This window comes from Passer domesticus, chromosome 11 (assembly GCF_036417665.1).
Source record: "Passer domesticus isolate bPasDom1 chromosome 11, bPasDom1.hap1, whole genome shotgun sequence".
In the NCBI taxonomy this organism is placed as follows: Eukaryota; Metazoa; Chordata; class Aves; order Passeriformes; family Passeridae; genus Passer; species Passer domesticus.
Window position 1 is genome coordinate 4961368 of NC_087484.1, and position 22999 is coordinate 4984366.

The window sequence follows — 22999 nt, forward strand, 5'->3', positions numbered from 1 at the left end:
CACGTTGGAAGTAGAATACAGTATGTACTCAACATTAGGTTTCAACTAATTTAATTAAAAAACCTAGAAATTGGTTACTTTTCACTCAGTATGAACAGAAAACTCTTTGTCTAAATGCTTTTCATAATTTAAAAAAACAGTCTAGCCCCATAGTTTCCTCTACTGGGTCACTGCAAACCAAGGTACTGGTGGATTATGGCTTCAAATAATAACTGAAATTTGGGAAGGAACAAAGTCATAAAACTCCTCTGTAAATGTATTCCCAGCCACATAAACAAGGAAATGGATTTTATAATTAATTCAGAGTTCTCTGGCAAGCACAGTGTTGTAATGTGTTGTAATCTACTGATTAAGTTCCAGTAAGAACACTGGCAATGGCTTTTTTTTTTATCAATATCTGTCTTTTAACAGCACCCAAAAGAACCGGAAATTCTGAATCTCAGAATAACCATGGGTGGATTGTGCTCATCTGAGCATCCAGTCAACACTTGGAGAGGGGTGAGTCTGTAGGAGCAGGGTTTGTGTCATCCTTGGGTCTTGTTTTCTTCCTCTTCCCACGTCCTCCAGCACTGTGTTTTGGAAATGCTGTACTTTAGAGAAAATTGCTTTTGAGAAGTTCAGGCTGAATGGGTGTTTGAAACATTCCAGCAAATCTTTTAATCCAGTAGGATTCTACTTCACAGAATGCTTTGCCATCTATCAGGCCACTGGTCATGGCTGTTAATTAAATGAAAATGCAAAATAAATCTACAGTGCAGAGATACAACATAGCCAATTAAACATCCCAGTGCAGGGTGCTAATGATAAAAAGTGAATGTCACCGAGGACAACCTGTGTGATGTCAGAATACAAATCCCACCAGATGACAAAATGCACGGCTCCCATCGTGGGTGGGAGGAAGGGAATGGGTGTCCCTGAGCCCTGAAGGGCAGCAGAGGTGGTGGTGAAGCTGTAGGGGATGGGAGTACTGGGGACTTCTGTGGGCTAGAGGCAGCTCAAGTCAGAGCACTCAGACTAGTGCTGCTAATTTTCTTGACTCTTGGTATGTGAAACTCTGACCAGTCTCAAGTGAGCCCTTTGCCATACAACAAAGAATTGTATTTTTTTAAAAATGTAGTTGTTTTAGTACAAAAGAACAATACAGAAGAAAGCAAATGATAACCATGTCTGGAGTGCCTGAAGGACTGTCAGGGCCCTGTGTCTTTGTGCAGATGTCAGGGCATCTTTGTGGAGATGCTCTGTGAAGAGGGATGGCCTCTTTAAGTGGCTCTTCTTGGCAAGGTTCAACCAAAAGAATGGCAATAACTCAGCAGTTACAGCTAACTACAGCAGCTCATAGGCAGGCATTATAATTTCATTAAAGATCTGGCAATCCGGGCAATCTAAAGAATATAAATGCACAGAGATGAGCAATCTTAAGTTTCATGAAATCAAAGAAAATATTTAACTAAGTTATTGCAACACACAACTTAATGAGCTATCTTGAGACAAACAAATTAATGAATATTTAGTATTTTGTGTATGTAAACACTTCCACCTGTTCCATCTATTAGAAAGGTTAATTTTTTTTGAGAAACACAGTCTGATAAAATTTATATTTCAAAGAAAAACTTGACTGTTTTAAGCTGCATATTTCAATAGCTCATGAAACTTGTGTTGCATCAAAAACTTGCCTACCTTCAAAGCCTTGGGTGCATACTTTAGGTATCTCAATGTGCATTTTAGCTTGGATTGCTAGTTGGGAACTTCTTTCTTCTTTTTAGCTTTTGATTGTATGTTTTGCTCTTTTTGAAGGTTAGTTGCTTACAATGAGGGTTGTATGAAGGGTTTCATGTTCCTAAAATAGAGAAAATGGAGCAGAGGGGAATTTTAGACTATTGCAGGATGCTGGCCTTTGAAATTTCCATGGATTTTCAGTCCACGGAAATTTAGCTCTCTCTTAAATCTTTTAATAAATGCAGATAACACAATGCTATCAAGACTCAGCCGAACTAAATATTAAATAATACCAGTCTTTAAACCAGTTTTGCATTCCCTCGATTGCAATGAAAGTGTAATTCTTTCTGACATGCAGTGTATTAAAATATATTTAACAAAGTTCTAATCAATTACAGACCCTTCTTCCCTTGTTTCAAATGAATCCAAACACTCTTTACACATTTATAGGTAGGGATAAATGTGTGTATATCGTAGAATGGTTTGGGTTGGAAAGCACCTTAAAGATCATGTCATCCCAAACTTTTATTTTTATATATATATATATATATATACATATATATATATATATACACACACACACATATAAAAGTATGTGTGCAAGCCACTTAGCTCTTACAGGCAAGGACATCCTGGTTGTAAACTGATGGTTAAATAGGTTAAATAAGCATCACACAGGAATGGATACAGGAATGTCATATTTTACTATATTAGACTGTAATCTATTATTACCACATATGTAGGCTCAGCTATTGCTATCCTATCTCTGTATAGAGGGATTTGCCCTATACTTTGTTTTCCTATACTTTGTTTTCCCAGCCAAGTATCCCTTCTTGGACAATTTTCTGAGGCTGGAGACAAATCCTATTCCCTCCCACAAGTCAGTATTCCTCTTTCCCCAGCAGTATTTTGCATGAAAGGAGAGCTATTGAGGCCCCTGGAGGGAAGAAGGAGGGAGAAATGTTTGAAGCACAGCACGGGTAGAGTGAAAAGTAGAGTGAAAGACAGTGGAAAAGTTCTGAAAAGGGACCCCAACCCTGGGGCCAGGCCAGAGCAAAAGTGGTGTGTGACTGAAGTGGTATCACACATCTCTGCTGAGAGAGGGAGTTGAAGAACAACTGAACGTGCTCAACAGTTTGGTGCCATTTCTGCACGAGTGAAGACGGGTTAGGACCAGATGGAGGCTTGGTGGCCAAAGGTGGGATTGTTGCAAGTTGGGTGTAAATTGTCAGCTCCTGCCACCCACAAAAGGCATGGTGGAGAGATAAATGGGTTGATTTCCCCCCACAGTTAGTAGGGGATCATCTGCTTAAATGATAGAGCATTCCAAGGAGATGTTCATGCGGTAGCTCAGGGGACCCATGGAAGATAAATACATCCTACTTGCAAGAAGGAGAATAAAACTTTGCACACTTGGATTCCAGTGGCTTATCTAGTGGCAAGGAGAGTGCTGTTGTTTTATTTAATCTTTATTTCTTGCTTTTCAGTATAAAGAACAACCCAATGATAAAGCTACTCTGGGGTTTTGTGTGGATGAAGAGTGGCAGGATATCTCACCTGGTATTGCCCCTTTGGTGATAGTTTTTAGGCTGTTGGTTGGTCTGTGGCTGGTGGCAAATGATTGATTTTCATACACAAATTTCATTTCTAGTTTTGATTTTTTTTTGGTATAGTATTCCCTTGAGACTAACATAACGTTCATGGGATTGCCCTGTCAGCAGAGTATGTTCTGCCTTTCCCTCCTGTACCTGAGAGCTGCACGCTTTTGGCAACAGCAAAAGAGTTATATTTCTGAGTACTGAAGGATTCTGGATTTCCTAATTAACCATGGACTGTAATAGTTATAGAGACAGGCAAAAAACGTGCCCAGGACAGAATTATTCCTGTACATGGGAATGTCACAGGATAAATTGTTGCTGTGTCCTGTCACTCCTGCCATGGGCATTTAGATCCAGATGCTCAGTGGGACTGAGAGACATAAATAGCCCAGGGGTGGCTGGGGCTGACCTTCCCTCCACTGGGATGTGCTCTCAGGTGAGGGTGCAAAAGCTTATCAAATTTTCGGGCACCTCCAGACCTTGCCTGGGGCTGTAGGCTTGGAAACATGAGTGGGTTTGCTGTGCTCAGTTAGTGTCAATATTTTAAACCAAGGTTGATGTTAGCAGAGAAAAATACAGATTTTAAACACAATGTGAAGGGAAGTCTCTCCTAAAATAACGGGAGATGTTAATGAGCTCTCTGCAAGAGGCTTAACTTGGGATGTTTTAACGTGTGATTGTGGCTGTTCTTAAAAATGAATAGACCTATCAGCATTCAAAGGACTATTCTCCTTTCCCTTCTGATCTGGCCTTCCTTTCTCCCCACATCCCCTGAGTCGTCAACTTTCATTGTCTGCTGTGATCCTAGAAAGCGTGAGGGCTGGGGTTGGAGAATACTTTTGTTCCTCAATTAGAAATAGAGAGAAAGCAGTGAAAAGTAAGTAAAATATTTCAAGAAACAGCAAGGGGAAACAAAAAGAGTCACTTAAGATATGTGCAGACAGTGATGATCCGACTAAGTAAGACCATGGCATCATCTTAAATTACACCAGTATGAAATATTTGAGTACAACCCCCATCTCTCTATGCAAACCATACATAAATTACATAATTTGGGTACCACTTAGCAAGGGGCAGCAGCCCACCCGCGCTCAGGTGTGTGCAGCATCTCCACCCTGCTCTGGCACATCCCTTTGTGCCCCGGTGCTGGCGGGGCTGCGTGCGCTCCGTGCCGCTGCCCGCGGCCGTCGGAGGGACCCCCCAGCCCCGCAGCGGGGCCGGGGCGTTGCGGGAGGGTCCCAGGGGGGCCGGTCCGCCCGGGGCGGTGCGGGGCGGTGCGGGGCCGCGGCTGCCCGCGCTGTTCGCCGCGCCGCCGCTGGGGGTATCTTTGTACCATTTTTCATCCAGCAGCAATTTGGAGTGGAAACGTGTAATAGGGGGAAAAAGCAGGGATCTCGGCGGTTTGAGCGAGCCGTGCATCCAGGAGCCAAAAAAAGATTAACACCCCTCCGCGCCCCTCCGCGCCCCTGCCGCGCCCCTCGGGGCACCGCGGCGGCTCCGCGATCGCCCGCCGGACATCGAGCGAAAGGGATTCGTCTGGAGGGCACTTTCGGATCGGGGGAGATCTATTGGATTAGTGGGATTATCTGCCTGCAGACGGAGAGAAGTAGCGTTTGATCATTTCCATTGCCTGCCTGATGGTCGGATTTACATGGAGGTGGCTCGGCACGGATGAGGCTGGATGCCGGATGGGGATTTCCAGCCCCCCCTTCCCGCGCCCCGATCCCAGGAAAGGGCAGAAAAATATATAAAAATCGGTATAATTGGGAAGTGTCCGGAGCACTATTGGGAGCCCTCCCGCTCCCAGCGGCTGGGAGAGCCGGAGGAAGCGAATCCAGCGGATTTACAGCTTCGGCTGCGATTGCGGGAAAGCGGCCGTGAACTGGTAAATACTTTGATGCTCCCGGCGTGCGGGATGGAGAGGAAGGAGGGGGGCGGCCGGGCCGGGATGCAGCAGGGAGCAGGGATGGAGGAGCGAGGCAGCGCCGGGATGGAGCGGGCCGGGCGCGGGGCCGCGGGCAGGGCAGGGCAGGGCGGCCGCGGGGCTGAGCCCGGGGGCGCTCGGCAGGGCCGGCTTGCCAGGGCCGGTGTGTGCGTGTCCGCGGCCGGGGGGATGCGTGCGGGGCTGCGGGTGCGGGGCTGCGGCGCCCGCGAGCCCGAGCGGCGCCCGCCCGCGGGGATGCGCGGCCGCGGGGGTGCTCGCGGGGAGATTTCCACGCACGCCTTCGCGCTCACGCACGCACCCCCCGCACCCTCCGCCGCCGCCCCGGCGAACTTTTCCTCCCCCGCCGCCCCGGGGCCGCCGCCCGCCCCGGGCCGGGCGCGCAGCTCCGCGGGCGCTCCGCGGGCGCTCCGCAGCCCCCGGTGCCTCCCGCAGCGCCGGCTCCCCGCCCGGCTGCCGGGCCTGCCGGGGGAAGGCTTTTCTGATTTCTTCAGACATCTTCTTTCTCGCCTGGGTGCTGAGTGCTGGTTCTTCTCCTTCCCCCCCCCCCCCGTCCGCCCCCCCCCCCCCCCCAATCCTCCTTTCCTGATGATCGCACTAGAGCATCATCTTTACTCGCTAAAGGAAAATCAATTTTCAACAGGTTTAATTAAAATTAATCAGTCAAATTACTTAATATTAATTGACTTATAATTAAAGCCAGAAAGTTACCTTGGAATCAGGAGAAAGGATGTTATCTGGAATCGTTTTAACGATGCGTATGGTTTCAGAGCAATTACATTCAAATAACTGTTTAAATAAAACAAACCAGAGCTTGATTATAGTGTTGCGTTCTTGCTGGTGCAGGTGACACGTTCTGGACTGGCCATTTCGTTCTGTAAATTTGCTGACCTTTTGAAGGAATATCATGTTAGTTTGACACTGGGTTTGCTTTCTGGAAGGCCAGTTTGTTTTAGCTCCAACAACTATGGCATTAAAATCCACTAGTATAAAATGGAAATATGTCTTATAGAAGCTATAAATATCAAAGTGAATGTTTTTAGCACGTTTAGATGTTCTGTGAATTTGAAATGAAGCAGATTTTTCTTTTTCTCAGCATAAGTGTAAGAAATTGTTTTAGGAATTATTTTTTGCCAGCACTGCCATCCACTGTGGCAATATTTGCATTTATCCAGAGTCTTAGTGGGACAAGACTGTACTGGTAAATTCAGAGATAATTCACATCCGAAACCATGTATTTTTGGCAATGCTCACAACAACCTTTTCATGCTCCCTTAAGACCTAGGTTGGTATTTTTGTTTGTTTGTTTTTTACAGTAGCAGCATTTTTGTTGCATCCACAGAGTATTGTTATTGCTGAAAGAACAGTACTGTGAGCTTTGGGACATTTTCCCCTACTTTTCTGGTCTGGCTTAGTTGAAGCAAAGGATACTTATGAAATTGCACGTACTTTATTACAGGCACCTGACAAGAGAAAGACCCATGCACGGTATAAATGAGCATTTAGAAATAGAGCCCATTATTCAGGGCCCTGATTTTCAAAGATCCTGATTCCCATTGACTGCACTGAGACTTGTGTGGGCTCAACAGCTGTAATATGCCGACCACTTCTGCATCTTTGAAATTAGATTTGCAGATTGGGAGCCAAATGCTACGTAGCCATGTTTGGGAATGGTCGTTAGGAAGGATTATTTATTTTTTCTTCCACACCCCCCCTCCCCAACTCTACTACTGGTGCAGGGTTAAAGAAGACTGCTTCTTAGTTACTTTTTGATAAATGGCACCGTTTTTCTTGGGCTGTGGCTGCAGATTGCAGTGATGTTGCAAAAGCAGTTTTGCAGTAAATGATTAGGAGATCCTCAGGTACCTACAAAGAGATCCCATTTATCCTGTACCTTTCCTGCGAATCGTATGCAGACTGTGGGAAGAAAAATGAGGCTGAGGATAATCATGCTAAGTGTGCTGGGAAGCAGGATTTGGCTGAACACCTCTGTTTTGTGATTAAGTGAGGTAGCAGCGAAAGCCATGAGAGTGGTTCAGGCTGTTTGAGGCAGTGGGTGTAGGAGCCAGGAGAGGAGCTGCTCTCCTGGTGCTGCTTTGGTTATCTTACCCCTGCTCCTAGAGTAGGGTAAGAAGATAATATCCTAGCTGTTGATGCTTAAACATCTTTCACAAAGTGGGTTTTCTCTGGATTATTTGGCTGGAGGTGGAGCAGTCTGCTGAGGAGGGTTATTTAAAGACTGGGACAGGGCTGTAGGCAGATAAATTGATTTGCAAGTGAATGGAGGAATTTGAACATGGTAATGGTGGTAGTTGTATTTTTTATCAGTTTACATTTTTAATATCCGCTGGCATGCACGCCAGCATTAACCACTCTAATTGTTCAAATGGAGCCTGGGGAAAAGGGAAGAAAGCAGAGGCTTAGATGTGGTCTCAGTTTGTAATGGATTGGCTTGCCTTTCTTTATTAAAAGCAAACATACATTCCTTTGTAATAGAGATATAAGGCTGTATTACAGACCCTTGGCTAGCTCTGAATTATTTGCTTGATGTCATATTTATTATGGTTTTTTAATCACATGAGAAAGAAGTTATTTAAAAATTAAATAGTGGAAAAAGAGGGGCAAAAGGAGACAGACATTCTTTGAAAGCAAATAATGAAAATAAAACATTTTTCTAGAGGTCCAGTAGAAACCTCTGTGGATTTCTTTTAATAAAGGATGAGCAGTTATCAATCTGATCCAGTAAATGATATAGTCTCTGATTAGTCCCAGATATCCCTCCATGGTAAGTATAACAGGTGATAAAATAATAGATAATGGTAAAAAATAGGTCCTGACTGATGAATAAAGGATGTTCTCGAGGCATGTCTCGATTTCTGTAGCCCTGGTTCTGAGCTCTGCATTGTGAGGGAGCACAAGCACTCAGAGGGGAATGCCTGCCCCGATACCCAGGTGTTGCACAAGAGTTTGCATGGAAAGGAGGGAGAGGGAGCTAGGGGATGCAAAAAACCAAACCAAAACAAAAACCCCACCTAATGGGAAAACTTCACGATGTATTGCATATTGAGAGCACATCCTGTACTTTTAATAACAAATAATGGCATTACATTCCCCAGGATTACTATTGAACTAGCAGAATTACAGGAGGAAATAATTTTGGCTTCTTGGTGACTCAGCTGCTCATTTCCACCTGCCTCTGAAGACCCCACATGTTTTACAGCAGACTTTGTTTCCATCACTATTAATTGCTCATTAATGATGTTTTGTGTGCTCTCCAGGGATGAAAAGTGACTAGTTGGCTGCTTGGTCCCATGTTAAGTTTTGCTGTGCACCCTCTCCACCACAGCACTTCCCACTAGAAAACAAAAGGTGGAGTGAGGGAGCAGCAGCTGTGGGAAACCAGGGGGCACAGAGTCTGTACTGTAAATATCCTCATGGTTACCAAGCCATGTAAAGATCTGGGCTGCACACAGCAGGGTAACATGGTTTTTCCACTGCTGTGGTCAAATAAAACATGAGGCCATTAAAGGAAAAGCAATTTGAGTTCTCTTTACCCCATTTGTTGAATTCTTCTGTTTTGTCCTCATAATATTTTCTGCATAATCAGTTTTAGTGTTGCCTTTGGGTAGCCTGTTACCTTCTGCTGATGCTTGGTTAGGTCTTTTGCACCATATTAAGGGAGAATGTAATGCTTGGAAATTAGCAACACGTGACTGTGAAATCATAAAAGTGGTCAAGGACACTTTACAACTATTGCATTTCAAGTAACTCATATTCCTTTAACGAAGCAGAGAACTTAAATGGCAATTTAAAAAGATGTTTTCTAAATCTCCTCAATCACATCCTGCCTAGAGAAGCCATTAGCTCACTTGTTGAACTGGTTCTGGGAATTTAATGAGGGGAATACATTTATGTTGCATTTTGTACTTTTATTTAATTACATTTTGTCTGAAGCTTTTAGGCTCAATATCTGAACTTAAAGTTGTTCCTTAACTTTTGCCTTCCCAGCCCTGTCCCCCAGTTTCCAAAACAGTACTTGAAAGCAGTAAAGTGTTATGTAGGCACACAGTGTTAGAAATATTCATGAGGAGAAAATGACAATTTAGTCAGGAGAAACCTTACAGATAGACTGAATATTTTGACATCCTCGAGCCTGTGCAAAACAGGCATTGTAGGATGAGGCTTTTGTTTCTTCTACTGGTTTCACAATAATGGTTTATTTAGTGGAGAATCTGGGCCCTGGAGCAGTCACCATGAGATGCAGCTGCTGGGTCAGGAAACCCTCTGGTCACTGGAGTCATGGTCAGCATGACCAGGACATGACCACAGGGGCACTGAGCCTGGTTGCTACAGCTGAAATGAGTCTCTTCCTCACAGACAGGGGTAGAAAATGAAAAGAGGACAAGGAGCTGAATAATAGGAGCTACACATGAAGTCGGATGGAATGAGTAAATCTTTGTAGACGTTTAATGGTGTTATATTCTAAGCTTTTGGGAAATTTTATTTGAAATTTTTTTACAACGGTAAATATAGTCTGTGCTATATCCTATTTCTATTTCATGTGAGAGAAAAATTCCCCATCTATGGCACAACACTTTACTGCTACCATTACTGCAGACTTTATAGATCAGAGATGTGTCAGCATGTTAGCTTTAGCTGTAATGCTTTTTTTTTTGTGAAACCTTATGGGCCTTGCAGCCACTTTCTCATACTGACACTCATAAAACGTTCAAGTTCTCATATTTATTATTTAATTTGCTTCCTATATAAAGCAGCAGAGCTCTTTGGTACATGAATATGAAGCCAAAAATGACAGGCAGGCATGAATGGGACTAATGAGTTTTAATAATGCACATATTAGAAACTGTTAAAGGAAGTTTAATTAAGAAAAACAAGTTAAGCATGAAATTCATTTTGGAACAAATGCAAGTAAAGTCACAGATGTACAGAATGCTAGATCACAGGAAACAACCTCTTCAAGCTGATAGATCCCTCTAATGCCAATATTGCACTCAAGTTGTAGTGTGCTCTCTGCAGTTCTGGAAAGCCTGGTAATACCAGTCAAGAGCACTTTCAGAGCTGAGTTAGAGATGTTGGGTTTGTGATTAACAAATTATGTTTATACGTCTGTGAATTTTCTGATGAGTTGGAACTTGATCTCAATTATCCTGATAAAGCTGGGACCATCCTGACCATCTGATCAAGAACAAAAAGCATGGGTTCCTTTTTCTGCCACAAAGGAAGTTTGCTGGTCTTTTTCTTAAAAAAAAAAAATCTTGTTGAAGAGGTAGTTATTGATCTAGCTCTACAACAAGGGTTTTGTATGCTTGGAATTGTTACTGTATTGTATCCAGCTAGAACAACAATTCATGGACAAATCTGAGTTCATTCAAGCATCTTTGTTTGCAGAGCTCTCCCTCAAGAAGTGGTATTATCTGTATTCCAGCTTTTTTTTAGCTTGAATTACTATTTCCACCAGGAAAATACAAAAGTGATATCTTTCTTATGAATCTGATATGAAAGCTTCCCTCGGGGGCTGAACTAGTATTAAAGGTAGTATTATTGTTGATATTATAGTTGTAATAAAGGTGGCAAAGAAAATCCAATTAATTTTTCTCATACGATTAAACCCAGTGAACCAAGGGTGAGGCACAAATATATATCAGGTGAAGAACCTTGCTAACAACTCTGTAACTAAATTTATCACCTGAAAGAGACAACAAAAGGACAGTTAGTTTCTGGGTGGGTTCTGGACCCTCTGCTAGAGTGATCAGATGAGAAGCACATGTATATTTTATGAACTATTAATCAAAGCAACTCCCACTTGACCTGATGAAATACAATACACAGATTTTGATACTGAAGCTCTCCAATGAGAAACATCTGGGTTATTTTTTCCTCTGGGATGACCTCTGATTAACATGAGTTCAGTGGAATTTCTGCAGTAGGTCAGGGAATCTTTTTGTCCTGAAGCACAGAGCAGCCATCAACAGAATGGCCATTTGATCATTTAGCTGAATAGTTACAGTACTCAAAAGTGAGGATAATGTGTGGTCCATTTAAGAGTTAACTGTAAGCTGCTAAAAGGAATAAAGGTTCACTTCAGTGCCCATTATATTCCAAGCCAGTGCATCTGTCATTTTTAATTTAAATCTGTATTACTTAGCTGTCTAAAACTTTACACATAAGTGACAGAGTTACCCATTCTTTCTGTTATGGGTAAAATCACCATTTCATTACCTCCTTATTGTGCAAAATGTCAGACAGCTCTAGTCTACATTAAAAAATTGTAGTCAACTTCAGGTAATATAAACAACTACTTCAGATAAGAAGTAGAACTATTTTAAGAAAATTATTTATTGGTATAAGTAAATGGAATATTATAAGACTTAACACACCCTTAATGAGCTTAATTTTTCTAATTTAAAAACAGTTTAATATAAAATTTTGATCAGAAATCTTCCTATTTTGGCAAACTAAGATGCAGAAATTTTTCAAAGTTTTTTTTTGATAATGAAAATACTAGTTAAAAGCATTAGTGAATATACCCACTAATGACTAACAGCAAAGATTTGGTGCAGTTGAAAAATACATCAGCATTTAAAGGAGTCTTATGACATCCACCCATTTTAATTCAACTTTTCACTAATTTTGAAGCACTGCATTGATACTTCATACTACAGTATTTAAATACTGTATTTTTCACTAACTGGTTATGAGATATAGTGGTCAAAACATCATATTAAATGGAGGTGAGGGCACTCAGGAATTAGTTTCTCTGATCTAGGAGTGATATATTTACACAACTTTGTAGCATCTGGAAATCCTTTCCACTGGGTTGTTTGTGCTCCCGTGTAACATGACACTTGTAATCTCATCCTAATGTGGGGTGGGACTGTGAGCCCATGAAGATGATGTCTTATTCATGCCTTCCTTGGCCATCTTGGCAGAGGTTCTGCATCTCAATAGGGCTGGATTTGGAGCAGCTTTCTGGAGCTACCAGACCTGTGGCTGCTCTGAGGTGGAGGGGATGCTGGCGTGTGGGATTTGATCAAACCCCACCAGAGCTGTACCCTTCTTACGTGTATTAAATATTCCAGTCTCCTCTATTATAATTTCATTCACCTGTTTTTTTTTAAATTAGTGTAGCTAACTTCTTGAACTAAACCCATGCAAATCCCATCCCTCTGAAAAAGTATTTAAGGAGGTATGCAAGAGCAATGTCTGTTTTAAAATGTTTCACAGAATGGATTGGTTTGGAAGGGACCTCTAAAGGTCATCTAGATTTGGTAGACCTTCCCCTCCAGGCTGCTCAAAATCCCATCAACCTGGCCTTTTTTTACTACGAAGTTGAGAAAAAATACACTGTATTTGGACTTGCTTCCCTTGCTAACTTGAAACGTGAAAGAAGAGATGGGAAATGTTGTGCTGCATCTCTTGAGGGTTTGTCTGGTCATGTTTACAACTGGTGTGTCACACCAACACAGTGTTCACCCTCATCTTTCCTCTAATGGTCTCTGTACCACTGTCCATGTTCCTGCTTGGCTTCACAGTGTGTTTTAGGACAGGAATTTCTTCTTAGACACATGAAACATCTCTGGGCTCTTAGTTCTAAGGAGAGACTGCTGTAAGTAAAAATGGATGCAAATGTAGCTGGTTCTGCAAAACAGCACTTGTGTTTCGAAATGAAGTGGTGTTATGTGGTATTCTAAACTCTTGCAATTACTTTGAATATTTGTGCAACTGGGATTTACTAGTGGAAAGGAATTTTTGAGCAGGACTATCAAATCACAGAATACACCTTCAGCTGAAAAGAAAATAGCTTTTTTCGGGGGATTGGGAGGTTTTTATGGTAATAATAATAGCCTTTACTGACATATGGCCAGAAGCCTTGGGTGCCATCAAAGGTTTTATTAATCCATTGGAGCTATTGATGGTGGTACAGATCAAACCACCCCTTAAGATTTGAAGGTCTGGGCATGAGTAGCAAAGAGGAGTTGCACTGCTGCAGACTGCAGCAGATGTGACCCATTGTGGGGTGCCCTGTGTCATTGGAAATGCAAAGATGCACTGAAGCTCTCATGGATTGCTCACTCCTCAGCATACTAAATGCTTCTCTAAAGTATTTCAGAATCTGAGCTATAAAGTAATTTAAATTCAGAAAGGAAGATAATAAAATAATAGATAGAAAAAAACTCTGTATAGTATAGACTGTTTGAAAGAGCATGAAAGTCTTTATCAAATACCTTTTACAGTAGAATTCATTTGTGTTACCACAGGGAGCCATTGTGATCCTCAAATCAAGACAGCAGAAAAATCTGAAAAGGTTTCTCCTCCTCCTCCTCAGATCCACATTATTTTGATACTAAATCTTGTCCCAGATTTATCATTGCTCCTCTTTTGTTTATTTGTCTTTTTGTCTCCCTGATCATTCCTGTTTATTCCTTCTCTTTTCTTTTCCCACTGATTCCTCTTCAGCTGAGTCCAGACACCAAGGGAAAGTCCTGTGTAGATCACCTGGAGAAAGACTGGGGAGAATTTTGTCCAGCATTAACTCTCAACATGATCCTGGTCAGCTTCCCTGCTCGCTCTTGTACCTAGTGCTCAAAATGAAATTTTGTCATGAAAGTCTTGAAAGATTTGATAAATCTCAGTCTTTTTATTTGCGTTGAGTTTGTGGTTTTGATGTGATAGCTTCAGGGCAGCCAATGACAGGCTTGAATATCTGACCTCTCAGTCTCAAAAATAAAGTGTTACTTAGACATTTAAAAAGAAAGGCTTGAAAAGAGCAAATCCAAAATTCAAGTTACAAATACAATGAAAATATGTTGATTCAAATCCTGCAAGCAGTTGACAATTTTCTGACCTTTATAGCCTATCCAGCTCTTCATGGAGGCTACTGCTCAACAGTTAATTAATTAGGAATAGCAAACACTGAACTGAATTATATTCTTACCTTTTCAGCATCCTGTCTCAGAGTAAAACCTTATCCATGGTAGGCAAACCAGAACTGTAGATAACAGCAGAGCTGTTCAGCTGCAAAGACAAACCAGCAGATGGACAAGGTTAGAATTATAGTCCAGCTCTAGAACTGGCTTTGAATTTACATTGAATTTACCATTTGAGGTATCAAAATTGTATTACAAAGTTTCTTTTGAACTGAAAACAGGTGCTAAATTATTAGTAGCATCTTGGTAATTTTGCACATCAAACAAACCCAGCACCTTGAAATGAAGAAGGATGTTTTCCTTGCAAGAGCTCTGCTGGATTTGTTGAACTCAGACCTTCCCAGACCATTCCCCAAACCATATGAATTAGCTGGAAAGCTACTGAGCTAAAGTTCCTACTATTTACAATTTTGAGTTTGAGAAGGAAGAGAAGATGCATGGTTCCATTCCTGAGAGGAAAACAAACCCTGGTGGGTTTTAAGACCCAGTGGAAAAGGCTGTGGAGGTTTTGAATACCACTAAGGAAGAGGCTTCCATCTCTCCATGTGCATTGCTCAGAAACCTGTCTGCCTGCTCTGCCTTTACTATTTCTCAAGTAGTACTGTTCTCCCTCCAAAATCTGAAATTCTATAAAGCAATAATCCTCCATGAAGGGAATGCCTGCCATTCCATGTAAGTGTGTTAAAGTAAATGTAAACACACACATCAAGTTTGGGGAATTATTTTCTGCAGCTAAATTGGTGAGTTTCCAGCAAATACTCAGAATATTCAGCAGGAGGATGAAGAACATAAGCCTGTTTGTTAATGCAGTTTCACAGTGAAGGTGTTAGAATTAGCAGAGAAAGAAAGGGAAAGAGAAAATTGCGGAAAAGCTTCATCTATCTCCTTATTGCCTCCTGAGATAGATTGTTCAGAGCTAAAGGAACACTAGACATGAACCAAATCTCCTGCTGTCCTATATAGCTTTTACAATCTCCTTTTTAATAACCCAAACTACAGGGTAGTCTGACTATTAGACAAGCCGTTCTTTTGAATTCTCTCCACAATGTGTATAGACATGATAAAAAAACCAATTCTCATTAAAGCTGCCAATGCTGTTTCAAAAGCAGGTGGTTTAAAGTGTTTCCTATACAAAGCAAAACACATTTCTTGTGCATTACACACTGCTTAATAGGGAGTGTAAGATTACACTGCTATGTTGTGTATAACACTGCATCTTAAATAATAGGATATTGTAAGTCGTGTTGGAAATATGTATCACATGAATATGGAAGATATAATGATATGCACTGAGCAATTTTCAGAAGTGCTGGAACACTGCCTTGTGTGACAACCTCTGAGCTAAAGTAGTTGAAAATAGCATCTGGAATTTCAGATTATACAGTCTCTGATCCTAACTGATTATTTTTTCTAGGATATTGTTCAGTCAGCATGTGGATATATGAAAGCTAAGACTCCTCCTGTCCTGTGGGAATGCTCACTGTTTATGTTATAAATTAAGGATGGTAGGAATTGAGTGCTCTCAACATGCGTTTTCATTTTTCACTGAAATCAGTCTTTTATAAGGAATGCAGGATTGATCTGATGCAAAAATTGTGATATACAGCTCTCTCCTTAAGCTGCTTGTTCATATCCTTTTCCAAACCAGTTCTGAAAAAACCCCAGCAACCTACAGAGGTCCAGTGGTACTTCTGTGCAAATTCAGAGTTTGCCATTCACATCAGCAGAAGCAGACTTTAGTCCTTCATTGATGTGAACATTTGAGTCTATCTGTGAACTTCATCAGCAATCAGAAAACCACATAAAGCATAGTAATTCAGGTTATTGTGAATAGGCACAGTAATTCATGCTATATTTTGAAATGAAAACAAAATGTTTGTATGTATTATAAACTGCTTTTAATGAAATAAAATTAATTTGGATCTTCAGTGTGTCTGCCTATCTAAATTTTCCCATCTTCTGCTTTAAGAAATAATTACTTCCTTTCTTATAAATCAACTTCTGCAAACAAGGTGAAAATTGATTATGAGCTGATTAAGTTAAATAAAATATTAACATAAACACTTACGTAACATAGCTTGGCAGTGAATTTCTTATTCTTGAAAAGGTGAATTTTAAAAATGTATTTTCTGTGAGTCCTGTTTCTCCTGAGAAGTCTCTGTGAAATTCAACAGGTGACGTTACAGATAATCTAGTAATCAGTGTTTCACCTGCCATTTCATGGACCCGTAAACTACTGCAGTTTAACTTACATGACTCTAGCAAACATTAATGTATGTAAATAACGTGTTAAACACCTAGTTATCACTCTGTTCATATTAGCGCTTTCATACTAATGATTTATTTTCATTTTCTCCAGGATATAGACCTGCGGCTAACTGGATTTGATTTATAAGAGGGGATTCTGCAGTAAATGGCTGCTCTCTTCATATTGCTGCTATGGAAAACAGAATTGTCAATAGGATGTAGTCTGATAAATAGTGCTGAGTGAAGATGCAGCTTCAATAAGTGTGAAATCAATGGAAGATACTTACTGCATGAAAAGCCTTTTGAGATTTTTCTGACAGGCGCCTATTTAGGAAACTTGATCTGTTTCCTCCGGTCGCCCTGTTTTTACACCAGTGGATACAAATCAGATTGCTTCACTCTAGTTACACAACTAATGTGGGACCATGGCCTTTCCAAGATCCATGTGGCTGAACTGTGTATGGAGAGCAACGGTGGTCCGCCTGCTACACACGGGATTGAATGCCACTTTTGCTTTTTCTATACTTGGATTTTTGCTTCACGCTGCAGCTGTGTCCTCCCAAAAATTGGATGATACCAACCCAGTGGTGACCACCAACTTTGGCAAGATAAGAGGGATTAAGAAGGAACTTAACAATGAAATTTTGGGGCCCGTTATTCAGTTCCTCGGGGTTCCATACGCTGCCCCTCCAACAGGGGAGCGCCGCTTTCAACCTCCTGAGCCTCCATCTCCCTGGGCAGATATCAAAAACACCACCCAGTTTGCTCCAGTGTGTCCCCAGAACATTATAGAAGGCAGGTTGCCTGAAGTCATGCTTCCCGTGTGGTTTACTAATAACTTGGATGTAGTTTCAACCTATGTACAAGACCAGAACGAAGACTGCCTCTATTTAAATATCTATGTCCCAACCGAGGATGGTGAGTTAATAGCAGGCGAAACAGGGAGATCTTTTTATTTTCCTGTTCTACTTTCTAACAATATTAATTCATGTGTACTGGTAGCCTGCATGGCTTTCTCTGTTTGCATGCCAGCTTATTACATGTGTGCATGCTGCTTTTCTCTGTGTGCATTTGTCCTGGCTTTTTTTATTTTAATTTTTTTATTTCTTTCTTTCTTTCTGTCTACACTCATTTTTTTTCTCCCACAGCACGTGTAATTTTTAGGTCAAAGTTGGTGCCTAATTCTCATTGCCACCCACTGACTTCTGGGAAGATGCATCAACATCTTTTCCATTGCATGTGCAGGCACAAGTTGAGAATCTTCCGCACCTAATAAAGCAGGTCATATTTAAGTTAGATAGTGGTGTTGCATGCTCCTACTGTCTGTGACGGAGCTCCATGTTATTTTCTAGTCTTCTATTCATTTTTCAGTCAAAAGAATATCCAAGGAATGTGCCAGAAAACCCGGCAAGAAAATTTGTAGAAAAGGAGGTATGTATAAAGTGGACAAAAACCAAACAAACAAACCGGGGGAGAGATCGAAATCTTGGAAAAGGAGAAGGAATAATACAGGTGAAAGAGGCTGATTGCTAGTGCTGTGAATTGTTAGGGACTGTCTTGTCCTGGTGGAGAGGTGTTTAAAGAGAGGTCCGTGTATAACAGATCAGAAGATAACTTTGGTAAAGTCGGGACTTGGTTGCACCTGAGCATCTCTGCCTGGCACTCTCTCCAGTGACAGTGCTGGCAGCTTCTCTCTTGGCCTCAGGCTCTGGGCAGTGTCAGTGGCACCAGAGGATGGGATGTTGTGTGTGGATGCAGAGGAGGGAGCTCTGTGCCCTGGGATGGGCATTGCTGCCACTGGAGGGGCTGGCACAGCCCACAGCTCTCCCTTCCAGAACTGTGGCATAATGGCTGGGAAGCAATACAGTAATGCAGGGCTGAGACCTGCACTGGCTTTCTCCAGGAAATTCCCTGTTTTCTTGGAACAGGGTTAACTTTTCTGAAGTGTAGATGTGAAACAGTTTTTTTTTTTCGTTTACGCGCTTCTAAAAGTGAGCTTTGATTTCCTTTATTCTGTGATTACAGCTTTCTTTGTCAAAGCCCAAAAACTCTTAATAGGGGTGTAGGGAACTGTTAAAATATTGTGACATGGTACTTTGGGAGCTAGACTGCTTTTGGAAGCTTTGGAATCTTGGCTTCTCCCCTTTCTGTGTTAAATACTATGGAAGAGTTTGCAGATTTCTTTGTGAATATTTGCAAATTCCTCAAGCAGCTGACATGCAACAGAGAAGGTCTATTTTGGTACTGATTAAAAGGAGGCATTTGGTGCTAGTTTTGAAGTACTAATTTTGTACTATGCACGTTTGTTTTGCATCAAATGATTTTCCTCTATTGTTTTCTTTAAAATAATGTGTTTCCTTAGAGCTGGACTTCATGTGAATTAGAATGCTTTTTGGGGTAAGCAAAGAGTACTGTAGACATGCACAGTAGCCTATTAGCTGTAATCCATTTATCTTTTATCCTGTTATTCCAAAAAAATACATTTTAGGAAGCATATAGCAGAAATGTCTAGACCTGGGCAAAATGTAACTCTTTAAACACTGCATTAGGTTTTTAAGGCAGTATCTGGGCTCTAAATGAGGATAACCTTGTCCCAAGGCTTTAGCTCTTACAGCTCCTAACTGCTGGTTGCAGCTAGCTGTTAATTATTAATTGTTAATTGTAGTTGCTCAATGTATGCTTTTTTGATATGTCTAAATCCACTTTCAGTGACTTAAAGCAATTTGTGCGTAAAGTGTCAGGCTTTGAGGCATCTTCTGTTTTCTGTTAGGGAATTTTTGCTCGGTGCTGTAAAAGTACAATTGGTTAAGCTGGGTTCCCAAAGCTGGGAATGAAGATAATCAGGGCACTGTGAGCAACGTCACTTCTTCACACATCATTCAAGTTAGAATAACTGCTGTCATTTATATGCATTCAATTAATGTGCAGTGCTGCAGCAGTTATTACGCAGTTCATCAAGCGTGTGTAATTAGCTGAGCAACTTTCACTTCCTATCACCCAGACGCTGATTCACAAAGTCATAAATAAAGATGCAGATCCCCATCATTGTTCTCAGAGAGCATTAAAAAAAAAAATCAGAAAAATAGCAAAAGTCAAGGGAGGGAGAGCCCAGTAGCTGAGAAAGTCATGCTTTATTGTCCTGTGGGCCTGAAGGAGAATAAAGAGAGTTACTTGAAATTCAGTAGGTACCTTTCCACTTAGATTCATTGCAGACACAGCACCATAAAAAGCCTACCTTTTGCTGTTGACAAGTGCAGAGAGCTCCTGAATACCTTCAGCTGGGCAGCTGAGATATCTGTAGCAATGTGTGTTCTCTGAATAACTCTCACTCTACTCACCCCTGCATAACCTGAGATTTACCCTGATCTGGGATTGTCCCCACAGCCAGGGGCAAAAGGAGCTGCAGGACTAAGTTGCTGTAGAGTCACAGCAACTGAGCAGCAACCGCAGCTGGGAAATAGCATCAGTTTTGTATTAGAAAGAAGAAAGGCCCAACAATCTCCCTTTTGCTGGATTTTTAGGTTACAGTCACATAATCACAGCGATGAAAATTATTGGAAGGAGAAAATCTGGAAATCAGAGGCAGACTTTTACACCATCTTTTTAATTCATTAAGGATATGTAAGATGAAAGTGACTGAAGCAGCAACCATATGCTATCCTTACGTGTGGTTTGATTCCTTCTTACTACATGAAATAGATTGAATTAAATAAATAAATTAGTATTTATGTTAATTGTCAGCTGAGGGACATTAGAAAATTCAAATTTTTTAAGAACAGGGAGAAATCTATTAAAATAGATGTAGAAATGAAAGGAGTTCTATCCATGAGTCATGCTAGAGATGGTAATGAGCACTATATCCATGACCTCCTGTTGGGATTTGGATGTGCCCACAGCAGAGACTACAGAATGATAGGCTGAAGCTGGGTGAAAAGAAATGAAAAAATTCAGCATGTTTTTTTGCAAAACAAAAAGGAGGCATATATTCCAGTTACTTGACCTTGAATTTACTGATTCAAAAATAAAGGAAGAACATCTGGTTTTGCGTCTTTTCCTTCAGGTACATCAAGGTCAGAGGTTGCTAATTTTGTTTTGGGTACGTAGAAACTCATGTTTGCAAGGGCTGGTTTTGGAACATCAGTGCAAAGGCATCTGAGTAATTCTGTGTTACTTTTTTGAGTCTCATTTTCATAACTCTAAATTTTAATAGACCCTGGTTTATTATAGGTTATACCATTTTAATGATTGATACTAGTTATATTGTCTATTCTCTGGCATTTCCTGAATTTCCTGACAAATGTTGCAGCATTTCTGGGGATTACCTGAATAGTATTCTAGTGTTTGGCATTTCAGACCTCTACATTTACCTTATAGTCAAAACACAAACATTGTACTTCTGATCCAGAATGCTTCCTTATCTCTTAGGAGGTCAAGCATCCTGCTTTAAGCATACCTGTGGTGTTTTAATACTCGATATTAATTTCTTTCCATTGCAACAGTTTGCACCAGGAATTTCTTACTTTGATGACAACTACATAAATAAAATTTGGAAAGGATCACTTATATGACCACTAAAAGAACCGCCCAGGTGCTGTGTGCTCTGCACTTGGGATGACAGTGTGCTCCTTGTTAGGAACCTGTACTGAAGCTTTCATGGTGCCTGAAGATGCCTCCATGTGAAAATGTGGAGGAGTAGGTGGTATATCCTCAATGTCATGGAGCCAGGCAGATGCAGCTTTGGATAAATTAGTATTTGTAGGAGATTTAGGTGTAGAATAAGGAAAGAAATCACTTGATCCTTACTTTTATGTTTAGGAATTATCAGCGGCTCAGAGACCGCCCAATATCAGTGACTTCTCCGCATGTGGATTCTGTTTCTTATTCTAGTCAGGGCAGTGAATAAATTTTAAATGCGAAGACTCATGATCTGAACTACCTCATTTGAGAGTGTAGGATTAGACAGCTCTATTAATATTTATGCCTCCTAATGGGCTACTTGATTTTCAGAGCAAAGCTCCCCACACCATACTTTCTGGGTTATGGCTGTGGTTACTATGGACGCACGGGAGCAAATGTACATACACACAAATATATTCATGGAACTGAAACACAAATCACACTGCTGTAATCTCATCCTGCTTTGATCTCCCTTTGTTTTCAATAGAGAATATGTTACATCAGTTCTGTTTTGTAAGAGGCTCTGATAACCTCAGGGCTTTAAGCTTAGCAATGTGAAATATTCTTTAGAAGACTAAGCAGAAATTTCACCTGTTACCTTGTGTTTCTGTAGAGTGTTTTTTCCAGTACTCCATTTAACTACCCTAGAACTGTTTGCTTATCATCAGATCTTGGAAAAGAGCAATTAATAGAACTTGTGCAGTTCCTGTGGACTCCCTTAAATGAAGATCTTTCTGTAAACCAATTTCATCTCTGAAATCAACCAGAAAAAGACAAGCTGAGACCTTTAAAATGTGTATTTCCACTGGCAAAGTTGTCAATTAATTATCAGTATTCCTTTATTCTAAAGATGTCATTTACAAAATAATATCAAAGTGATGGAAGAGTAGATGGTAAATTGTCAAAAATTGCTGAAATATTCCTTTTTCTATGACCATGTGAGTTAAAAATATGAAATCTAAGGTGTGAGCCTCCATCACTGTAGACAGAGCTCTGTCAAAATAAGTTATGTTGTCAGTAGACTAAAAACATGCCTTTGCAGACCATTGCTAGGGCTCTGGGTCTCTTGAGAATGACTTCCAATCTTACAAAATATTCCTTTGTGTGTATTTTGGGGGACATCAACCCTTTAAAAGGGTTTATATCTTCATTAGGCTGCTTTGAAAATTCTTAACAAATTATTTGCATGTAGTGTATTTGTGTCAGTAGTTGCCTGCACATATTTGAATTTTCACTTCCTTCCATGCTGAGTCCTGGCTGGAGAGCCCTCATCCTTACTACTCCCTGTGGTATCAGCAGGTCCATAATCCCCAACTCTGCTGCTACTCACCAAGACACCACAATTGTTCTATTTTTCTGTTCCTTTTTGAAGCCCTGTTTTTCATTCCTCCGCCACCACTGCAGCATTTCCTATTATACTGGTAATACATGGAAGAAGATAATGAAGCAAACATTGTCTTGTACAGACCTTTTCATCCTTTCACAATCTAAAGCTGTTAGTGTCAGTTAGCAGCATTTTTCAAAGATGTGCAGTAGGTTTATGTCATATTTGAAATGAAATGCTTAAAACTCTGATGTACTTTCTCCAGCCCACTTTCTGGGTGAGCCAGTGCTTGACAATAGAAGACTCTGCAGACTGTATTTTAAGACTCCAGTCATCTTAAATGCCATCAGCACTGGTCACAGTCCCCTGTAAATGTCTGGTTGTTCAGGCTCTGGGCTCTTGCTGACCACACAGCCATCGTGCTGTCGCTGCTTTGTTCATATACCTTGACAGTGCTTATACCTCTAACAGGTCTTAAATTCTGATCTAATTCCATTCCTTGTCCATTATTTTACTGCTTGCTTTTCATTTTCTACATCCTCCCCCG

The 22999-nt window shown here is 41.0% G+C and overlaps 1 protein-coding gene across 8 annotated transcripts in view; it reads left to right on the top strand.

Moving 5' to 3' along the window:
• The window catches only part of NLGN1 (neuroligin 1), a 420011-nt gene that overhangs the window by 111824 nt on the left and 285188 nt on the right, over positions 1-22999 (top strand). For 3 of the 8 annotated variants that reach the window (XM_064385267.1, XM_064385268.1, XM_064385269.1), the window contains exons 1-2: positions 4645-5199; positions 16564-17369. In XM_064385267.1, coding sequence (XP_064241337.1) covers positions 16877-17369 — 493 coding nt within the window. In that variant the 5' untranslated portion in view covers positions 4645-5199; positions 16564-16876. Of the gene's footprint in view, positions 1-411; positions 499-4643; positions 5200-16563; positions 17370-17822; positions 17883-22999 lie in introns of those variants that run through there. The other 5 variants (XM_064385263.1, XM_064385264.1, XM_064385265.1 and 2 more) reach the window with 4 other exon arrangements.